The sequence below is a fragment of the Scyliorhinus canicula genome, chromosome 1, assembly GCF_902713615.1.
Source record: "Scyliorhinus canicula chromosome 1, sScyCan1.1, whole genome shotgun sequence".
Lineage (NCBI taxonomy): Eukaryota > Metazoa > Chordata > Chondrichthyes > Carcharhiniformes > Scyliorhinidae > Scyliorhinus > Scyliorhinus canicula.
In genome coordinates this window covers 72,015,205-72,037,457 of record NC_052146.1, presented here as the reverse complement: position 1 = coordinate 72,037,457, position 22,253 = coordinate 72,015,205, and the positions used below count along the sequence as shown (strand labels likewise).

The 22,253-nt window shown below is 45.7% G+C and overlaps 1 protein-coding gene across 3 annotated transcripts in view; it reads left to right on the top strand.

Annotated features, from left to right (window-relative positions):
- ypel1 (yippee-like 1) overlaps positions 1–21,618 on the top strand; it is a 69,533-nt gene extending 47,915 nt beyond the window's left edge. For all 3 annotated transcript variants that reach the window (XM_038793130.1, XM_038793141.1, XM_038793150.1), the window contains exons 4-5: positions 11,115–11,223; positions 19,243–21,618. In XM_038793130.1, the coding sequence (XP_038649058.1) occupies positions 11,115–11,223; positions 19,243–19,332 (199 nt within the window). In that variant the 3' untranslated portion in view covers positions 19,333–21,618. The remainder of the gene's footprint in view (positions 1–11,114; positions 11,224–19,242) is intronic.
- Positions 21,619–22,253: the final 635 nt, after the last annotated feature.

The following is a 22,253-nucleotide window of genomic DNA, read 5'->3' as shown; positions in this document are numbered from 1 at the left end:
TTGCTTGTACTTCCTCAAAGAACTTTGAATTAATCGCGTGATTTCCCTTTGTATTATTATTTTCTAAGTGTCCCACTATAACATCTTCAATAGGTTGCAGCATTATCCCTGTGACAAATATTAAGCTTTCTGTCTCCTTCCTATTGAGTAGAGTGTTAATAACATTTGCTATTTTCTAATCTGATCGGACCTTTCCAGAATTTGGGGTATTTTGGAAAATCCAAGCCCAATGCATCTTATTATCTCAGCAGCCACTTATTTTGAGAACTTAGAATGAACCTGGGGTCCTTGTCAGATTTTAGTTCTAATAATTTCCTCAGTACCCTTCCTTCCTCCCTCCCTTTACCGTAGCTTCACAACTATTTCTGGGATGTTATTTCTTTCCTCAACTGTTCATCTGCCTTTTCCTTGTTTTCCACTATCGATTCCCTATATTCTCTCTAGGTGACTCTCCTTTGTAAATACCTGCAGAAACTGCCCTTCTATTTCTAGCTAGTTTTCTCTCACACTCTAATTTCTCCATCCTTATTACTCGTTTAATTATTCTTTGCTATATTTTATATTCTGTCCAATCTTCTGAGCTTCCCCTAAGTTTCATGGAATTGTACACAAAGTTTCCTTATTTGGCCATGGATGATTGCGTCCTTCCCCTGTCTTTCGCACTGAAATTTACCTTTGCATGTAATGAAATATGTCTGCCATTGCATCTCTACTGACCTATCCCTTAACTTAATTCCCCAGTTCACTTTAGTCAGCTCTGCCTTCATGCCCTCTTAATTGCCCTTAAAGTTAAAACTGGTCTTGGACCCACTATTTTCCTCAAACTGAATGCAATGCAAAGTTAAGTCCTAATATGATCACTGCAATCTAGGGGTACCTTTACTATGCGATTATTAATTAATTAATCCTGTCTCATTGCACATGACCAAATCTAGAACAGCCTTTTCTCTGGTTGTAGAATGTGCTGCTCTAAGAAACTGTCCCAAAAGCACTCATCGTCCAAGCTACCTTTGCCAATCTGACTCGTCCAACCTATAAGTAGATAAAATCACCAACAATTATTGCTGTACCTTTTCACAAGCCCCCATTATTTCTTGTTTACCTCATCCTACAGCATGCTTATTGTAAACTACACTCTCAAGTGACTTCCTACCTTTATTATTTCTTATCTCTACCCAAACTGATTCTACATCTTGACCTTTAGAGCTCGGGTGTCATCCCTCTGTAACGTACTAATGTAATCTTTAATTAACAGTGCTGCCATTTCTACCTTTTTCTAGCTTACTGTCCTTCTAAAATGCCAATTTGTTTTGTATTCAATAGTCCTCTTGCTCTATTTGCTTTCACAGTTACCTCCGGGCACTGGTCATTGGCCTTCAGTGACTCATGCACTATAACATCAAAATCCTTGTTAGCAACCTTGAGCACACAGCTCTGAATGGTGTGTACATGTTTGGAGCTGCCTCAACCCAAGAACATCACATTACATTAATTATTATACTAGTTCATCTGCCTATCCTATCTTTCTTTTGACTGAAATTTTTATTTTCCATTTCAGGTCACTCACCACTTACCCGAGAGCAATAATTGATGACCTCAAACAAAACAAATTGCAGGCAGGTCCCCTAACTCCTCACTGAGACTCCTTCATCCAGATTGTTAATGAAGGTAGTGAAGACCAACAGCCCTAACTCCAGCCTTGTGGTACTGCCATATGTGCCTGATGTCCATGGCTATTAATAGAGAATGTCATCAGTTTTGTTGCATGCCCCAAAATTTGTCTGTCAATTCTACAGAACTGGACCACCTTTTCCATAAAGATTTTAACCATGTTAAAATATTTAAACATCCATCCAAATAGTAACTCAACAATTTGATTAAATATTTTTGACACAGGATGTTCTTTCCCAGAAGTCATCCCTAAAAACCCTCTTTCAAGGTAGCCTGGTCCTATAGGATTGACAAATTTTGGATCATGTAATAAAGCTGATGGTATTCTCTAACATGGGCTCTAGGTACAGGGGCAGGTGTTTGGGGTTGTTGCTCTTCACTGTCTTTGTGAACATTCTGAGTCCTTTCTAGAACTTCACCTGCAACTGAAGTTAACTAATGGGTGTACAGTTTCCTTGCTCTGACTTGATGCCCTTTCTCAATATAGTGCAATGTGCAACACTCCCCCTCTTGTTCAAGGGAACTATTCCAGATCTGAGTGAACTATGAAATAAATGAGCAAGTAGTTGCAGCCACAGTCCCTCATTTCTTTTTTTTTCTTTTTTTAAAATTTAGATTACCCAATTATTTTTTCCAATTAAGTGGCAACTTAGTGTGGCCAATCCACCCACTCTGCACATTTTTGGGTTGTGGGGGCGAAACCCACGCAGACACGGGGAGAATGTGCAAACTCCACACGGACAGTGACCCAGAGCCGGGATCGAACCTGGGACCTCAGTGCCGTGAGGCAGCTGTGCTAACCACTAGGCCACCGTGCTGCCCTACAGTCCCTCATTTCTTGAGTGCACTCTGCTGAAATATTCTGAGGCCATTTAGTTGAGCAACAACTGTATCCATGTACACTTTTAACATTCAATTTTAGCATTGCGACCCTGTGCTGTATTATTAGTAACCCAGCACAGCAATAGTGAAGACTTTTGTTACACAATAGTCAATTGCAACCTCTGCCATGGTTTGTGACTTTCAAACCACAAGGATAAAATAGGCTAGATGATGAAATTTGGTGGTTTGAAGTAAGTTTTAAGGATTGTCTTAAAGGAGAAAAGACCCGTTTAGTGAGGAAATTCTGGAACTCAGGACTGGCAGTTAAAGATAATACTCTGGTGGAGCAGTTTAAATTTGGGGGTAGGTAAGAGACCAGAACTGTAGGAGTGCAGATGAGTTGAATGCTAAGGCTGGAGAAGATTTCAGACATGGGAAGGGACAGGGTTATGGAGGGACTTGAAAATAAAAGGTGGGATAGGTGACACAGGGCAATGGTTAGCACTGCTGCCACATGGCGCTGAGGACCCAGGTTCGATCCCGGCCCCGGGTCACTCTTTGTACATTCTCCCCGTGACTGCGTGGGTCTCACCCCCACAACCCAAAAAAAGATGTGCAGGGTAGCTGGATTGGCCATGCTAAATTGCCCCTTAATTGGAGAAAAATAAATGGGCACTCTAAATTTTTAATAAAATAAAAGGTGAGAATTTTAAAATCAAGACATTGGGTCGTAGTCAAGGAATGTAGATCAGTAAGAACAGAGGAGATGGGTAAATGGGACTTTTATGAACTACAAAGTGTTGGATGATCTGAAGTTCACAAAGGCTGCAAGATGGGCGATCAGCCAGATACGAGTCAGAATAACAAAGTTTAGAAGCAAGAAATGCATGAATGATGGTTTCAGTAGCAGATGAGCTGAGACAGGAGTGCAGCGATGATTGAGGGCAGCATGGTGGCACAATGGTTAGCACTGCTGCCTTATAGCACCAGGGTCCCGGGCTCAATTCGAGCCTTGGGTGACTGTACATATGGAGTTTGCACACCTTCCCTGCACATCCTCCCTGTGTCAATGTGAGTTTTCTCCGGCTGCTTTGGTTTCCTTCCACAATCCAAAGATGTGCAGGTTAGGTGGATTGACCATGCTAAAAATTGCCCCGAATGTCCAAAGATGTGCAGGTTGCAGGGAGTAAGCCTGGGTAGGGTGCTCTTTCAAAGGGTCGGTGCAGACTCGATGGGCAGAATGGCCTCCTACACTGTAGGAATTATATGGCTCTATGGGAATAGATTGTCATGTGATTGTATCTTTAAGAAATGGGTGCTTATCAAATAGCTGCAATGATGTCATTGTGTGGGTGGAGCTGGGGTGTCTCTGGCTTTTACTTTTGTTTTGAGCTGGAAGCTGTTTTGTGGCTTTGTGTTTTACTTTCGTTTTAGTTAGTTGGGAGCTGTACTTAGACAAAGCAGGTGTATTTTTGGTCGCTATATGTTAAGGTGTTCAGATCACTTGATAATTTAAACATGATAACTGTTCTCTGTAGAGAATTCAAACCTACTGCCTGTTAAAAAGGGTATTTGGCTTATGGGTGTTAGGAAAGTTATTAAGGGTTGCATATAGAATATTGTATCTGTGTTGGTAGTTGATAAACTATTTACTGCGTTTATAAAACGTTAACTGAATTCCTAGAATAAACATGTTTTAAAAAAAAAAATACTTAAGGTCTCTGTTGCATAACACCTGGTAAGTGGGCCTTTGTGCTCCTCATAACCAAAATTTATTAAAAGTTGTAGGTCAAATGAACTCCATGATATACTTTGTTCTCTAACCCTGGCCCATAACAAGATTAACTTGGTTGTGGTGTAAAGTACAAATATGTGGTTGGAACTTCAACTCTGGGTATCGTATGATATCGAAAGTTATGAACAGCCTGCGTTTCACAACATTTCTTTCCTTTTGCATTTTAATAAGAAGATACACTTACTGAATTCAGAAGCCACAAATTCCAGTAACACTTAATGGGATTTTAAACATGAAACCATTAACAAAAGAAAACTTGTATGTACAAGATTACATTTATACAGTTAAAATTAGTCTTAAAGAACATCCTCCCCAAAAAACATCTCCCACTTGGTTAGATTCAAAATAAACACCGCCTGAGGCAAATCCAATAAAAATACCCGCTTCCCACTGCAAAGCTACTATAATTTCAATGAGACATATCACACAACAACTCACACCTTTCTTTCACTCTGCTGTGGAACTTCAGGCACCTGATTGCTGTTTGCAGCCCCAAAACTTTTCTGGCTTAGCTGGGTAGCTGATTAAAACCTGTTTTTGGGGAAAAAAAACTTTCTTGCTTGGTTGTAAGGCTTTTTACCTCATCACAACTCTTCCCAGCACAACACTCCAGAAGGTCTTGCATGGTCACTCTAAGCTCCCAGCATCTCTCCTTAAACAATTTTTTGCTCTTTCATCTTGATTTCATTATCCTTCAGCCCTTCTTTGAAACTTACCTTATCCAGTATATGAAAATATTTCAATATTCTCCCCATTGCCCCCACTTTTGGGTCAAATAAAATTCAATAACCTTGCTATATTTATTTATGACATTTTCCAAGTTGTAACGCCTTTTTACGCCCCTTTTGAAATTTAACAGCTAAGAATTCAAAGTTTTATTTTTCTGACCATTGCGGATTTACTTTTAGAAATTTCAACTCAGCCATATTTGCTTCAAGTGCATGCCTTTCACACAACTACTTTAATGTCCTCAACCCTGTGGACAGGGTTGTCAGCATAATTAACTTGTTTTACACACACCCACACACACAGCCTGGCGATCATCCATTCCCTTGCTCCCTATGCAGTCTTAGTCTGTGGTGTGACCACTTTTTTTTTTAATAAACAATTTTATTGAGGTAGTTTTTGGCTTTATAAACAGTTACAGACATCATCAGAAAGAAAGCAAAAAAAGGCAAAAATGTGCAAACATCCATGTACTTTCAATACTTCAATCATAACATATTGCACAAGCCTGCTCCTCTCCCACCGGTACTACCCGCCATATTTTCCCTCCTACTCTTACCCCCCCCACCCCCTGCTAACGCTCACTCTCCCGCAAAGAAGTCAATAAATGGTTGCCACCTCCGGGCGAACCCCTGCACAGATCCCCTCCAGGTGTGACCACTTCTATATACGTGGTATCCACAATACTCTCTGCCTCGCGAATGCTCCTGGAAGGTCGGGTTTCAGAGCTGGAGCAGCAGCTGGAGACACTTCCTGCACACATGCTAGCCCTGGGCACTGGAAATATTCCCAGTTTCTCACATAGACCAGGAGAAGCATACCATGGCTTTGAGCTCTCCTGTCATGACTTGCCCCTTTTAATTAAAACTTTTGAAAAATACTTAAAATCAAATATCAATTACGCTAGGATCCTTCTTCTCTGGCCCTTATTACTATAGAGTATAGTCCTTGGCAAACTATTAAACACAAAATAAAGACCTGACAAACTATATGCGATAAAAGTGGGAAATAGTTATCCGACCATACTTACCTGACCGTACCCTCACAATCAACTGCTTCCACTTTCCCCAAGTCACTTTTGAATCCTTTTTTTAAGAAAATATCTTATTGAGGCATTTATAATTTTAGCATTCTAAACAACACATGGTCCAGCATACGCACAAAACCCACAATAACATACCCAACCCTGCCATGTCATTGACGCACACCCCTGGCCTTGGAGGCTCCAAGTCCCTCCATTCCAGTAAAATCCGTCTCCGGGCCATCAGGGAGGCAAAGGCCAAGATGTTGTCCCCCTCCCCGTCCCCCCGGCTCCAGGATCTCCCGACAATCCAAATATTGCCCTCTCTGGACTCGGAGTCACCCTCCCTTCTAGGACCTCTGATATGACACCTGAGAATCTCTGACACAATCCCCATACCTTCAGACAAACCCAAAATATATGTACATGATTTGCCAGACTTCCCCCACACCACCCTCACCTGCCCTCCACCTCCTCAGAAAAACCTACTTATTCGGGCCACATTCATGAGCCCTGTGGACCACCATAAACTGGAACAAGCTGAGCCTGGCACATGACAAGGATGCATTGACTCCTTGGGGCCTTCTCCCATAGCCTGACTTCCAACTCCCCTCCCAACCCTTCCTCTCACTTCCACTTCACCTCCCCGATTGATCCCCTTCCCACTCCGTCAGTTCCTCCTGTATTTCTGAGGCCCTCCCCACCCCATCACCTCCTGTAGTCCCCTTAGAGGGTGGTGAGGGAAGCTTGGAACTTGCTTCAGGACACAATCCTGTACCTGCAGGTACCGGAATCCGTTCCCACCCAGTAACTCAAAACTCCTCCTCTCATTCCTCCAGGCTCGGAAAACCCTCCTCAATGAAGAGATCCCCAAATCTCTCAATCCCTACCAGCTGCTACCTCCTAAAGCCTCCGTCCAGCCCCCCCCAGAGCAAACCTGTGGTTATCACAGATCGATGACCATACAGGCATGTATGTCCTCCAGTGTCATGTGTTGCCTCCATTGCCCCCACACTCTCAGGGCTGCCACTACCACTGGACTTGTGGAGTAACAAGCTGGCGAGAACGGCAGAGGTGCTGCCAACAGAGCCTTCAGACTCGTGCCCTTGCAAGATGCCACCTCCACTTGCTCCCACACTGACCCCTCCCCCACTACCCATTTCCTAATCATCAAAATATTGGCCGCCCAGTAATAGCTAATAAAGTTTGGAAGGGCCTAGCCCCCCCCCCTCCCCGCGCCCCCGCTCATGAAGGACCTTCTTTACCCCCTGGGCTTTCCCGGCCCATATAAAACCTGAGATCGCCACGTTCATCTTCCTAAAAAATGCCTTGGGGATGAAGATTGGGAGACACTGAAACACAAACAGCAATCTCAAGAGGACTGTCATATTCAGTCTGTACCCTCCCCGCCAATGACAGCGGGGGCACGTTCCACCTGCGGAAGTCCCCTTTCATTTGCTCAGTCACCCTCCCCGAATTTAGTTTATGAAGCTGACCCCAGTCTCTTGCCACTTGAATACCCAGGTACCGAAAACTCCTTCCCACCACTTTGAACGGAATCTCCCTCAGTCTTCTCTCCTGCCCCCTTGCCTGGATCGCAAAAACCTCACTCTTGCCCATATTCAGTTTGTAACCTGGGAACCGGCAAATTCCTCCGTCACATTTGAATCCTAACATCACCTCAGGAGCTAAAAACTCCAAGCTAGCACTGCGATTTCTCACTGCATTCTTGCGCTGTTTTCAATCTCCTGATAGTCGGCTCTCTCCCTTGTAGCCTCCACTCTAGCTCGAGGCGGTGCTAACTGTCTGGCCTGGTGTCGTTCTCTTGCACTCTCCTCTAGGTGCGTCTCCCGATCGGGTGAGAGTGTTTACTGTGGCCATGGTCAGAGGATGTCAAATGCCTTTAAATTAGGGCTGTTTCAGTGTTGTGGCAGAAACCTGATTAGAGTGTCAAATATGAGTTGCAGGAAAATGAGCACAGCACAGACATGTTCAAGAACTTGAGAGGAAAGGGAGATAGGGCAGCAGGCTGCAAGGACAGAGGAGTGAAGGGAGATAGGGCAGCAGGCTGCAAGGACAGAGAAGTGAAGGGAGATAGGGCAGCAGGCTGCAAGGACAGAGGAGTGAAGGGCGATAGGGCAGCAGATTGTAAGGACAGAGGAGGGAAGGCAGATAGGGCAGCAGGCTGCAAGGACAGAGGAGTGAAGGCAGATAGGGCAGCAGGCTGCAAGGACAGAGGAGTGAAGGCAGATAGGGCAGCAGGCTGCAAGGACAGAGGAGTGAAGGGAGATTGTCCTTGCAGCCTGCTGCCCTATCTCCCTTCACTCCTCTGTCCTTGCAACCTGCTGCCCTGAGGAGTGAAGGGACATAGGGCAGCAGGTTGCAAGGACAGAGGAGTGAAGGGAGATTGTCCTTGCAGCCTGCTGCCCTATCTCCCTTCACTCCTCTGTCCTTGCAGCCTGCTGCCCTATCTCCCTTCACTCCTCTGTCCTTGCAGCCTGCTGCCCTGAGGAGTGAAGGGACATAGGGCAGCAGGTTGCAAGGACAGAGGAGTGAAGGGAGATTGTCCTTGCAGCCTGCTGCCCTATCTCCCTTCACTCCTCTGTCCTTGCAGCCTGCTGCCCTATCTCCCTTCACTCCTCTGTCCTTGCAGCCTGCTGCCCTATCTCCCTTCACTCCTCTGTCCTTGCAGCCTGCTGCCCTGAGGAGTGAAGGGACATAGGGCAGCAGGTTGCAAGGACAGAGGAGTGAAGGGAGATTGTCCTTGCAGCCTGCTGCCCTATCTCCCTTCACTCCTCTGTCTTTGCAGCCTGCTGCCCTATCTCCCTTCACTCCTCTGTCCTTGCAGCCTGCTGCCCTATCTCCCTTCACTCCTCTGTCCTTGCAGCCTGCTGCCCTGAGGAGTGAAGGGACATAGGGCAGCAGGTTGCAAGGACAGAGTGAAGGGAGATTGTCCTTGCAGCCTGCTGCCCTATCTCCCTTCACTCCTCTGTCCTTGCAGCCTGCTGCCCTATCTCCCTTCACTCCTCTGTCCTTGCAGCCTGCTGCCCTATCTCCCTTCACTCCTCTGTCCTTGCAACCTGCTGCCCTATCTCCCTTCTTTCCTCTGTCCTTGCAGCCTGCTGCCCTATCTCCCTTCACTCCTCTGTCCTTGCAGCCTGCTGCCCTGAGGAGTGAGGGAGATAGGGCAGCAGGCTGCAAGGACAGAGGAGTGAAGGCAGATGGGGCAGCAAGTTGCAAGGACCGAGGAGTGAAGGGAGATAGGGCAGCAGGCTGCAAGGACAGAGGAGTGAAGGGAGATAGGGCAGCAGGCTGCAAGGACAGAGGAGTGAAGGCAGATAGGGCAGCAGGCTGCAAGGACAGAGGAGTGAAGGGAGATGGGGAAGCAGGTTGCAAGGACAGAGGAGTGAAGGGAGATTGTCCTTGCAGCCTGCTGCCCTATCTCCCTTCACTCCTCTGTCCTTGCAACCTGCTGCCCCATCTCCCTTCACTCCTCTGTCCTTGCAGCCTGCTGCCCTGAGGAGTGAAGGGACATAGGGCAGCAGGTTGCAAGGACAGAGGAGTGAAGGGAGATTGTCCTTGCAGCCTGCTGCCCTATCTCCCTTCACTCCTCTGTCCTTGCAGCCTGCTGCCCTATCTACCGTCACTCCTCTGTCCTTGCAACCTGCTACCCTATCTCCCTTCACTCCTCTGTCCTTGCAACCTGCTGCCCTATCTGCCTTCACTCCTCTGTCCTTGCAGCCTGCTGCCCTGAGGAGTGAGGGAGATGGGGCAGCAGGTTGCAAGGACAGAGGAGTGAAGGGAGATAGGGCAGCAGGTTGCAAGGACAGAGGAGTGAAGGGTGAAGTCGGGGAAGTTGTGAGAGTTTCCAAGGTAGCATTAGTGGATTAAATTCCAAACTCTCATCCCATTAAATTCCTGAACCATATAATATGGGACTGGGAATGCAGGATGAAATATTTACTTTTACTGTGTTTTGACCAGGATGTGTTTGAGATTGGAAATGGATCTTCCTTGCTCTATATTTGGAGTACATGTGATTGTCACTCTTGTCCCTCTCCAAAATGCTGGTTTCTGGGATGTTGGCACCAGGCAATCCAAGTTCTTGGGGGGCGGGGGGGGGGGGGGGGGGGGGGGGGGGGGGGGGGGGGGGGGGGGGGCGAGGAACCAAATGGCTTAATTCTGCTCCTATATCTTATGACACAGGAGTGCAGAATTTATATATTCTCTAATGCAGGGAGAGGGTACTCACTAATACTTAATGTGCTGTGTGGAGTTTGCATTTTCTCTCCATGTGTGCGTGGGTATTCTCCAAATGCTCCGGTTTCCTCCTACAGTCCGAAGATGTGCAGATTAGGTGGGGTTACGGGGTGGGGGAATGGGCCTAGGTAGAGTGTTCTTTCAGAGGGTCGGTGCAGACCCAATGGGCCGAATGGCCTCTTGCACTGTAGGAATTCGAAGATACTGTTTTTTAAAAATTCCTCCAACATTATCTTGGCATCCACTATACAACAGTATTTTTATAATGCTTGTAATTGACAAGCTTCACTGCTTTGCTCCCTCCGAGTCCCTCCCATGATCTTCTCCAGCCTTGATGTTCCTACTGTAATCTCCTAACATTGACTTTACTGACTCCCAAGCCACCCATTGTCATTTGCTTCTTCATTCTGTCTGCCTTGAAATCTCCAATGAGCCTTTCATTCAATCATTTTAATTATTACCATCTCCCAACATAACACCAACTTTTCTTCCCTTTCCTGTAGCTCCATGTCCACTGTTCTTGAAGCACTGGCATATCTGTGAGCAGCCTTACAGATATCTAACTTGTTTCTTTGCATTTCATGAGCCCAGGTGCACACAAGGGGTATAGGCTTGCACCCTATCCTTGCTAATTGCACTTGCCTCTGCATACACTCAGTCGCTCAGCAGGGGTTCCACAGTATAATAGTGTGAAGTGTGTGTGTGTGCGTGCGCTGTGTCTCTGCGGGCTTTGAAGTCCAGATTTTCTGCTGTGGGTTCTGCAATGCATATGTGGTGCGACGGGCAGCAGACTGAAGATTCTGATCTTTCCCTGTGCAGGGTGAATGTGGGTTGCGGCCCTGCTGAGGAGAGAGTGCTGCTGACTGGATTGCACGCTGTAGCAGACATCTACTGTGAAAACTGCAAAACTACTCTGGGATGGAAATACGTATGTGTCTCCTTGTTGTCTTGATTATATTTTGCAAACATTGCCCATTTTCATTGCTGATACTGGGTACAGGGGCGAAACGGTGGAGAAAAGTGGGGGGGGTTCTTCCCATTTTGTTGTGCAACCTCTTGGTTTTGCTTTTCATGTCTTGAGTTAATTGACTTAGTGATATCTATTGTCTGTCTGGACAAAGAAAATGTTGCAAATGCTATAAATCTGAAATAAAGACAAAATGCTGGAAGTACTCGGGTTAGGCAATATTTGTGGAAGAAATGAAATGAAAATCGCTTATTGTCACGAGTAGGCTTCAATGAAGTTACTGTGAAAAGCCCCTAGTCGCCACATTCCGGCGCCTGTTTGGGGAGGCTGGTACGGGAATCGAACCATGCTGCTGGCTTGCTTGGTCTGCTTTAAAAGCCAGCGATTTAGCTGAGTCAGCTAAACCAGAGAGAATCCAGTTAAGCTTTCTCTTCCACAAATACTGCTTGGCGTCACATCAAGTCAGTTTTATAGCACAGAAAAAGGCCCTTTGGCCCATCGTGTCTGTGCTGGCCATCAAGCGGCTATCTATTCTAATCCCATTTTCCAACACTTAGTCCATAGCCTTGTATGTAATGACTTTTAGTGCTCATCTAAATGCTACTCGAGTCTTGAGGGTTCCCACCTCTGCTCCCTTTCAGGCAGAGTTTCAGATCCCACCACCCTCTGGATGAAAAGATTTTTCCTCCAATCCCCTCAATCTCCTTAACTTAAATCTATGCCCCTGGTGCCTCTACTAAGGGGCAAGGTTTCTTCCTTTCTTCGACCTCATAATTTTGTACATCTCAATCAGAGCCCCTTCATCCTTCTCTGATCTAAAGAAAACAACCTCCTGCCTCTTTTCATAGCTGAATTGTTCCAGCTCAGGCTCAAGATCTTGGTGAATTTCCTCTGCACCCTTTCAAGTATAATGAGCCCCCTTTGTTCCAGCATTTTCTGTCTTTATCTTTATCTCTGTCTTGTTTTGTTCAAAAGTGACCAAATGGGGAACTTTCACATAATGCATCTCACAGCTATCCCCGTGCTTAGCAAACTGCCTTCAAAAGGAAGGGATAATTATTCAATTCTCCACAAACTGCAACGATGTGTCAATCTGCCTGGGTTCACTTTGCTGTGTCAACAAGGTAGTAATCCCCAAGCTGGTATGAGCCTTTCATATTGCAGATAGAAGCGGAAAGAATTTTCAGGCCCCACAGGGCAAGCCAACAAGAGGTCCATTGACTTTGGTGGGACTGGAGGATTCTGCTGAGTGTTGTAGACTATCTGCCAATGAGATTTCTTCAAAGTTTCACCTTGGTGCATTATCCCAAGGAAATAGTCTGATCAAATCATTTGTAGCCACCTGGGGTGGCCACTTTCCGATTCCAAAATGGAGGCCCGCAAAGAATGCAGGGAAAATCGGCCAGCCACAGGAAAACAACAAGTGCAAGGTTTCCTGTGTATTAAGATTTGCAGAGCCCAGACAGAACCGAAACCAATAGCCATCTACATACTAATGAGCAATCCCCAGGAACAATTAGAAACATTGAAGCAATCGGGACCAAAACAGACTCCCTGGCGCCAGCGGGAGCCAGGACAAAGGCAGGACAACGGACACATAGGGCCCGCCCAACGATCAGGGACCAGCTCCAGTATTGGAGAAATTGCTAGAAAATTGGGACATGCTCCAATTAATGGGGACCAGGTCCGGGGTCCGCCCACAAGGGCGCAAAACCCCTGGGGACTATAAAGTCCCCAAATTCAGTTTGCGCTCTTGGCTCTCAGCGAGGAGAGACCTGCCTAACAGCTCTTGGCAGCTCTCAAAGAACTCTTGGCTCTCAGCGAGGAGAGACCTGCCTAGCAGCTGCACCAACCAAGTAAGTCTCCAGTCAACGCACGCTACGAGATAGGCGCTCCTAGCTACTATTCCATACCAGCTTGAAGCCTGCAGCCTCAGAACTGGACAACGGCCATTGTTCCTCTGACCTGGTGGGCCATTTGAAAGCTAAGTATAGGCCTTTAGTTATAGTGATAGTCTAGTAAGTAGAGTTTTATGCATGAGTAGTGATTGACTGTATAATAAATATGTTTTGATTTTGAAACTTACTAACTGGTGTATTGAGTTATTGATCAGCACTTGGCTTTGAACCTCGTGGTGGTATCAGAACGATAACTGCCGACTCTAGAGCAAAGGTTATTAAAACAGAGCAATTAAGTAAAAGCATAACGAGCAACATTTATTGGCGACCTCTGACGGGACCCGACTTAGAAGTCCGAGAGAACCCAAAAATTTGAATTAGAATCCAATTGGGAACAGAAATAACCACAAGTGTTCAAGCAGTTCTGATCAATCCTCCAGAATTCGGAAGTGTGTTAATGCATGCATACTAACAGGGATATAAAGTAAAACTGATGGATTTTGTTGCGAGAAACTGTCGGGAGTTTGTATTCCGGAAATTAGCGAAAGCCGTACCCGTGTTTGCAGCACCGCTTTATTACCCCTTGTTCCAAATTTAAAGAGAACCCTCAGACATAGGAAAAATGGCAATGAAGGCAATGGAACGCCTTATGAACCCGCAGGAATTCATGGTCGCAGCGACCAGTAGGATAGGACAGTGTCCCGTTTGGGAAGAAGAGATCAGAAAGTACCTCAAAGGGAAGGGATGGCCCCTTTGGAGCGAATTTTGTGCAAATGAGGAAACCGGTCCCGGGAGTATAGGACATACTTGGTGGGAGAACCTGACCGAGATCCATAAGAAGAGTTTAGGGAAAGCTCGCAAGCCGATGGCAATCGTGTCCTGTCTGGCACAACTGCGAGGCACAAGGAGGTCGTTCGGATGCTCCGTAAAGAGATAGATGAGAGGAATAGAATGAGTAAAGTCGATGTAAGCGACATAGAGAAGGAGAACATAGAATTAAAAGGGAAGTTGGCAGCGAAAGAGAGAGAGGTGGATGATGCCAAGGGGGCACACCAGTCTTGTCTGGCGCACTTGAGCAGCTTCCAGACCCAATATGACGAGGCCTACCAGGACACAACGTGCGGTCCTGGTAAGAAAAGAAACGGAACAACAGGTAGAGGCATTGCAGAAGCAGTGCAGCGATTTGAAAGCAGCACTACGAGCACTCCATGCTTCCACCACGGAACAGAGGCAGTACTCGGTAGATCATGCAAAGTGCCGGAAGCAGATTGCAGAACTGCAATCTCTGATTTCAGTCCAGAATGGATTCCAAAGCACATTTGGACCCCAATTAAATGAGGAAAACGGCCCCGATTGGCAGAGTTAAATGAGACAGCGCATCGGTATGTGCACGGAACATGTGCGCAAGAAAAGCCCCAGAAGAGAGCACCCCAACCCCCCACAGAGCAGATAGATCACACCCCCATGAATCCAGTAACCACACACCGCAGAGCCGCATCGGACGGAGACACTGATTTCATGTACACGACCCCCTTAACCGTAACCCAATTACGGGACGCGTGCGAGAAAATCGCACTTCAGACCCCCACCAATTCTTTGCTAAAGTTAAGCAGCAGGCGACCATGTACGGCCTGGATGAGCGAGAGCAAGTGAAGCTCACAGTTTTGAGCCTAGACCCCTCTGTTGTAGCAGCCCTTCCTGACCCACAGAATGTAGGAGGAGGCACCCTAGCAGAGATGCACACGGCGATCCTAGATGCGATCGGTTGCAATAGAGGAGACCCCTTAGAAGGCCTGAACAGATGCAGGCAGAAGAAAACCGAACACCCCACAGCGTTTGCTGGGCGCTTGTGGATCCATTTCACGCAGTATTTGGAGACTTAACTCGCACCCATTTGTCCTCGGATAACATGGCCAAATGGACTCGAATCCTGATCTCTCATGCCACAGAGGCAGGACAGAGAGCTTGCGCGAATTATGACCCCTCAGATGAGGCCCACAACGAAAAATGGGTTTTAAAAAGGTTGTCCCGCGCTTGGGAGCAATCCATACAGAACAAGACCAATTTTTAAAAACCCGAGGAAGAGCAGGCAGATGCAAACATGCATCCAGTTAAAACACATCAAAGCCCCGCATGTGTAAATGAAGGAAGGAACAGCCCACAGCAGACCAAACCCCAGGAGTGTTATAATTACGTCCAATTAGGACATTACGCACGAGAATGTCAAGCCCCCCTGAAACAGCAACGGAATCAGCCTACCAATGCACCCCGAACCAGCAACGAAACCAACAGCCCCGACCCCCCACCCAGGGAACCATACCCAAGGGAACAATGCACCAGAGTGCCTGCTCCACCTTATGTGCCCCAAGGGTCATGTTACAACTATGGGCAGCCAGGACACTTCGCCCGAGATTGCAGGAGACCCCCACCACCAGCTAGACCCACCCCCAGATATGAAAGAGAACACCACCCACTGCAGCTACAAGGTCCCAGCTGCCCCATGCAAACTGTGAGCGCTTACCCACCACTTCTCATGGCAGGGATACCTCAGCAATGTCAATTCATTTTTTTGTTTCTTTCCTCCTTCCTCTGTTCTTTGGTCACACTACACTGACTCCATATGCTAGTTACACCCCAAGCCAAATGTGATTTACGGTGTCCTTTCTGATGGAAACTGCACGATATTCGTTGCATGTTTGTTTGTGTTTGTCAAATGTTCTTTGTTTTAATTTAAACAGCCTTCCACAGCCCCACGCCAAATTTGTTCGCAGAAACCTGAGAGAACTTACCGGCATGCTTATCAGCAGAAACCGCTGTGGACTTGCCAGAACCCAATTTGTAACTGCTCTTCCAATCTGACGGTAGAGGCATTACTGCAACCCCCCACGATGACGACATTCTTGCCCGTTCTTGCCGGTCACTCAGGCAGTGGAGAAACGGCACTACCCCCCCCCCCCCCCCCCCCCCCCCCCCCCCTTGTCTGAGGACCCCTCCTCTGGTTAGCCAAGCTCTGGTAGAGCACAGCCCGCCCTACCCGGGGATTCCATCCAACTCTTACCCGCCGCGGCCCATACGCACCTCATTTTGGCTCTTTTGGTTCAAAAGTTTTTGTTTTGTTTTAAGGTGACCCTTCGGTCGCTTCCCCTCATGCTATTTACATCCTCAAACATTGGGATGGTAAATCTCACAGACTGCGAGACGGCTCGCACTGTTTCAGTACTTTGAAGAATGTCTGGTCCTGAAATTCGGTTTATAAAAAAGAAATGAGGGAGTCGCAGATGGTGACCAGTTATAAAGGGTAATTGGCATTAAAGGACAGACAGACTAACACACGGGATCTTAAGCAAGATAATAACAGATATTATGCTTGTATCCACAGAATTCCAGAAGCTCTAGGACAAAGAGAAGAGAAGATGAGGACGACCTCCGTCTTTCTTTTCTGGACATTATGTATTTGGTTGCGAATGCGAACCCCCTCACCCCCACCCCCCAGGCCGTCAATGATTCATTCCCCCATAGTACACAGAGCCCAGTGACAAGTAACAGTACCCCAACATGGTGTGATAAGTTTATCACATGGTATTCCCTTTCGTATGTTGTCGAAGCACGTCTAGCATTGGCAATACTCTGCAGCATCGTGCAGACTATCCGCATGAAGAAATGGCGAAGGAGAGCCTACCGCTCTCGCACCCCGGTATACAGGATAAGATCCCCTATTTTCTGTTTTAACCAGGCCCCCGAGCCCCTCGACCTACAATAAAGAACATTTGTTTGTTTGCGCGTCTTCATCTGTAAATAAAGAAATGTGTTCATTTGTGACTAAAAGATTGTAAAACTCTGTTTGACTGCCAAACCAGAGGAAAATTTGAATGCTGCTATTTGTACAGTTAGGAAGTTAGTATGTTTGAATGATTTAAGTGAGAGTTTATTGAGGATAGTTAGAGGTTCCAGTTTTTCGTTTTGTAATGCATGTCCTTTTATGACATAGCGCCCCTTAGAATTGTTAGTTAAAATTTTTATTGCATAGTTATGGTCAGTGTAGAGGCCAAGAAGGAGTGCCCGCTGGGTCAGGGAATGAAGACACCTTCATGAGGATTGAAGTAATGTGATCCTTCACGCTTCGCGTTGAGGATCACAAGGAGGGAGTGTAGCCACCTGGGTTGGCCACTTCCCGATTCCAAAATGGAGGCCCGCAAAGAATGCAGGGAAAATCGGCCAGCCACAGGAAAACAAGCAGGTGCAAGGTTTCCTGTGTATTAAGATTTGCAGAACCCAGACAGAACCAAAACCAATAGCCATCTACATACTGATGAGCGATCCCCAGGAACAATTAGAAACATTGAAGCAATCAGGACCAAACCAGACTCCCCGGCGCTAGCGGGAGCCAGGACAAAGGCAGGCCAACGGACGCATAGGGCCCGCCCAACGATCAGGGAACATCTCCAGTATTGGAGAAATCGATAGAAACGATTCTGACATGGTCCAATTACTTGGGACCAGGTCCGGGGGTCCGCCCAAAAGGGCGCGAAACCCCTGGGGACTATAAAGTAGAGTCACCAATATCAGTTCGCTCTCTTGGCTCTTGGCTCTTAGCGAGGAGAGACCCGCCTAACAGCTCTTGGCAGCTCTCAAAGAACTCTTGGCTCTCAGCGAGGAGAGACCTGCCTAGCAGCTGCACCAACCAAGTAAGTCTCCAGTCAACGCACGATATGAGATAGGCGCTCCTAGCTCCTATTCCATACCAGCTTGAAGTCTGCCGATTCAGAACCGGACAAAGGCCATTATTCCTCTGACCTGGTGGGCCATTTGAAAGCTAAGTATAGGCCTTTAGTAGTAGTGATAGTTTAGTAAGTAGAGTTTTATGCATGAGTAGTGATTGACTGTATAATAAATGTGTTTTGATTTGAAACTTACTAACTGGTGTATTGAGTTATTGATCAGCACTTGGCTTTGAACCTCGTGGTGGTATCAGAAAGATACCTGGCGACTCTAGAGCAAAAGTTATTAAAACAGAGCAATTAAGTAAAAGCATAATTTTACCATTATGGTGAAAAGCATAACGAGCAACACATTGAAGACTGTTTTGTAGTGAAGTTGACGTTTTACCTTCAGATGCCCTTTGCCCAATGCCCAGGGGCTATTAATGTAACCACTAATAATAATAATCTTTATTGTCTATTGCAGTGAAGTTACTGTGAAAAGCCCCTAGTCGCTACATGCCTGCACCTGTTCGGGTACACAGAGGGAGAATTCAGAATGTCTAATTCACCTAACAACACGTCTTTTGGGACTAGTGGGAGGAAACCGGAGAACCCGGAGGAAACCCACGCAAACACTGGGAGAACATGCAGACTTCCCACAGACAGTGACCCAGCTGGGAATCGAACCTGGGACACTGGTGCTGTGAAGCAACAGGGTTATTAACCACTGTGCTACCATGCTGCCTGGTGCCCGGTGACTTGGTAACGATAAAATAGGTCTAGGATTTGAAATTCAAGTCCTAAAACCACATGTTTGTAGTTACCAGAATATATTTGCCAGTCTGTTTTGAGACAAGTGTCAGAGAAAAATGTGATTTTTTTGTCAAGTCTTTGGCTTTTGGAATTGATGTTAAACAACCTTAAATTCCAGCAATGCATTCATCAGAGAGACAGATGTGAACCTTGTGAGAGGCAGATTAAGTAAAAAGGGCTAGAAGAGGACCACATGACCATATAGGGCTAGAATGACCCAGACTGTCCCAGTGAACAACAACCTGTTATTTTCCTTGTTAACCCTGTACATTTACATGTAGTGGGCAATAGTGGACTGGGCACTGCATTTGAAGAATGAGGAGCATGCTGGACCAGCGAAAGTGACACAGCATTCATAATTTAGTGTTGTATCGGCTGGGCATCTCTGTAGAGCTCAATTCATTACTGGATATTCATTTCACCATAATGGTCAGAGATCCCTTTGGAAAATTTAATGGCTCAGTCTCCATTTTTCTGTTGGTCAATTTTTGTGTTTGGATATTAAACTACTATTCACCCATTTTACCTCCCTCCCCCACTTGACACTGTTTCTCCTGTTTGCTTTGCAGGAACATGCCTTTGAAAGCAGTCAGAAGTACAAAGAAGGAAAGTTCATTATTGAATTGGCCCACATGATTAAAGACAATGGATGGGAGTGATCAGCGTGCTGTGGACCCCTGCTACTGTTTTAACACTGAGGCTGATCTAATGGACAGAAAATGCTCTGCTATGGGACAGCTCAAATAACATTTGCTGATTTTTAAAAAAACTTTACAACTGAACCATTGATGTTGCCTTCTTGTCAGCCCTTTGCTTTTTTTAAATCTCCGCCTAAGTTTGGTGTTCTCTTGTGTGAAACAATCATCTATTGATGAATTGTTTTTTTTCTAAGCTCTTTATGGTTTGACTGAGTGAGGGGGGGGGGGGGAAGAATTGATTTTTGGGGCGTATAGCTTTACAAATGACTGTTCCGAACTTAGCTGTCCTCCCCTCCCCTTTAAACTCTATTGTGTTTCTCTTCTATTGCTGTGCATGCTTTTACTCTACAACTGGATTAGCTGAACAGCATAGAGGGTTGAGGAGGGAGTTTATATATGTATGCATATACATATGTATATTAATGGGTATGTGTATATATTATACATCAACATGTAGCATTTTTATTTTTAAGAGCTGTATCGGTACTTGGGATAATCGCAGTGTTGTGGCATAAGGTAGCTGAATCCCATTGGTTGCGATTGATTCCTCTGTTCCAAACTGTGGCTAGATGTCTAGTAGGCATCAGTCTAGCATTCAGCAACTGCGACGTTGATGGGAAAGGTTGGAGAGAGGGAACCACTGCAATTGATTTAAAAGAAAAAGACACATGTGGCTGGTTCCATGTATTGCCGTATACTAATGCACTGGACAAAACCGGGCACAGAAAGAGGTCTTCTGGGTGTGATATCCATTTTCTACGTGTAGAGCTGGGCTCCCGGTCTGTGGACCGTTAACGACTTAACGGAACGCAGGAAGTTCCTTTGCACATGCCTGAGAAATGGGGGTTCGTAACACAGACACACAATCAGAACTTTGTTTTTGTTCCTTTAAAAGAATTATATATTTTTATCTTTGCATTCTCCTGTTCTGATCTCTGCTTCCTGCCACCTAGGTTTTGCTTTGGCGGATGGCCAGTCCCTGTTCTCGGACAGTTTTTGGGTGCAATGGTTTGCTGGTTAAATCATTTTTCTTTTCTTGTGTAGGTGTGCTCGCTACATACATGGTGCACTCTGCTGCTAAAAGTCTCTCTTGCAGTGTTAATGGAAAGGTCCAGCAGAAACTTTGCCCCCCCCCCCCCCCACCCCCCCAAAACATTTTTTAGAAAGGTGATGTTACCAGTTTGATTGCCCTCATCTCCTTTTCATTCTGCGTTCCTTTCACTGCTTACATAGAACTTGCTCTTATCAGAATTTTCATTCCCTGGTGGGGTGCAATGATTTGGAACTCTTAGGGAATGGGTCCTGGTCACGAATGCCGCTGAATGAATGAAAAATGGGCTCAGTCTGGTTACTGAGCCGATTTTCCAGAAGGGTCACACTAAAGAAACTATATACTTGAAGCAGACTACAGATCGAAATCTTGTTAAACCAGTTTCCCTATATATAAATATATATATATAAACATTTTTGTACATTTAGAAGAAGAGAAAACGTATTTAAGGTTTTATACATTTTTACTGGGTAAGTTGATTTGCTTCCCCTACCTGAGCACTTTTGTTCTCTGGAACATGTCTTTTGTTGCGATAACACTTACTGTCTCTTTGTAAGCTGATTTAAAGTTTTTTTTCTTACTTTTGAGAAATTGCTTTTCACTCAAACTTTTTTTAAAAATAGATGATTGTGGGGCTGGGGTGGTGGGAGTGGAGGCAGCTCTTCTTGGACCAATTGAACAGACCTATGAGCTGGCCAATCCCAAGATGTTTTCTGTTGGTTTGACCTTCAGAGATTGGTTAACTTTTATTTTTAAACTTTTTCTGAGTCGAAAAGATAGCTTTCTGATTTTTTTCCCCCTTTATTTTGAACATTCTTATCTGAGTTTATTGAGACTTTAGAGTTGTTAATATACATCCAATACTTGAGCATTGCTCTGAAGAGCCATGGTCAGTGGCTGATTGGTACAAGGGCGAAGTGAGAGTACAAGTTTGTGCTTTTCTACAAGAACGGTTGATATTGCAGGTTCTAAAGCTTGCTGTATATTAGAAAAGTAATGATTTTTTTGTGCCTGAAATCTTGTAATTTTTGAAAAGTAACCTTTTTGAATGCTCTTTCTTCCCCCCACCCCACCCCCTCCCCATAGCTAATGGGACTATACATTGCTTTGCTGATCTGTCTTGACACTACATCAACTTTGTGCAGCAACTCACTGTATTGTACTGGAGTTAAAATAAAGATTTTCATCAGGACGCAACCTGTCTGTCAATGATGGTTGAGGAGCTACTCGAGTGTGAAGTTGAGGCATTAACGAAGGTGTGAAGATGGGGCCTGGAGCACTGTTGCCATGGCAGCTCTGTCCTTCTGTGCTGAAACAGATGGAAGTGTAATTAAACCATTCTCAAAGATTTTATTTGCTGATAGTTACCCACTCCCAGTATGTACCCTAGAGTGAAATTTGGTTCCTTTATTATTGCTTGGTGAATTTTCCCGCTCCTAAATTTACATTTTTTCAGAGCAAGACACAAGAATGATGTGCAAGTTTTAAAGGCTTGAGAAAAAAAATCAGCTGTTTGAGAACAGCGTTGTGTGAAATGAAAAACATTTCTTTGAGATGGAGCTTTCTCTCCCCACCGATGCGTCATGGACATTTGATTTGAAGTGAAGTTGCTATTATGTGGGTAAATGTGCTCACCATTTAGTGCAGGCATTTTCAAACTCGAGTGGATCGTGGAGCCGTCCGTCGTGGTGTCCCCGATCACTCAAATCTGCCTGCAACAGCCGGCTGTTAATAACTGTCAAAATAGCCGCAAACATGTTAAAAAAAAAACTGCGCATGCGCTCCGATGATCGGGCGCGCATGCGCCGTGCGGCCGTTTTAATTAAACCGG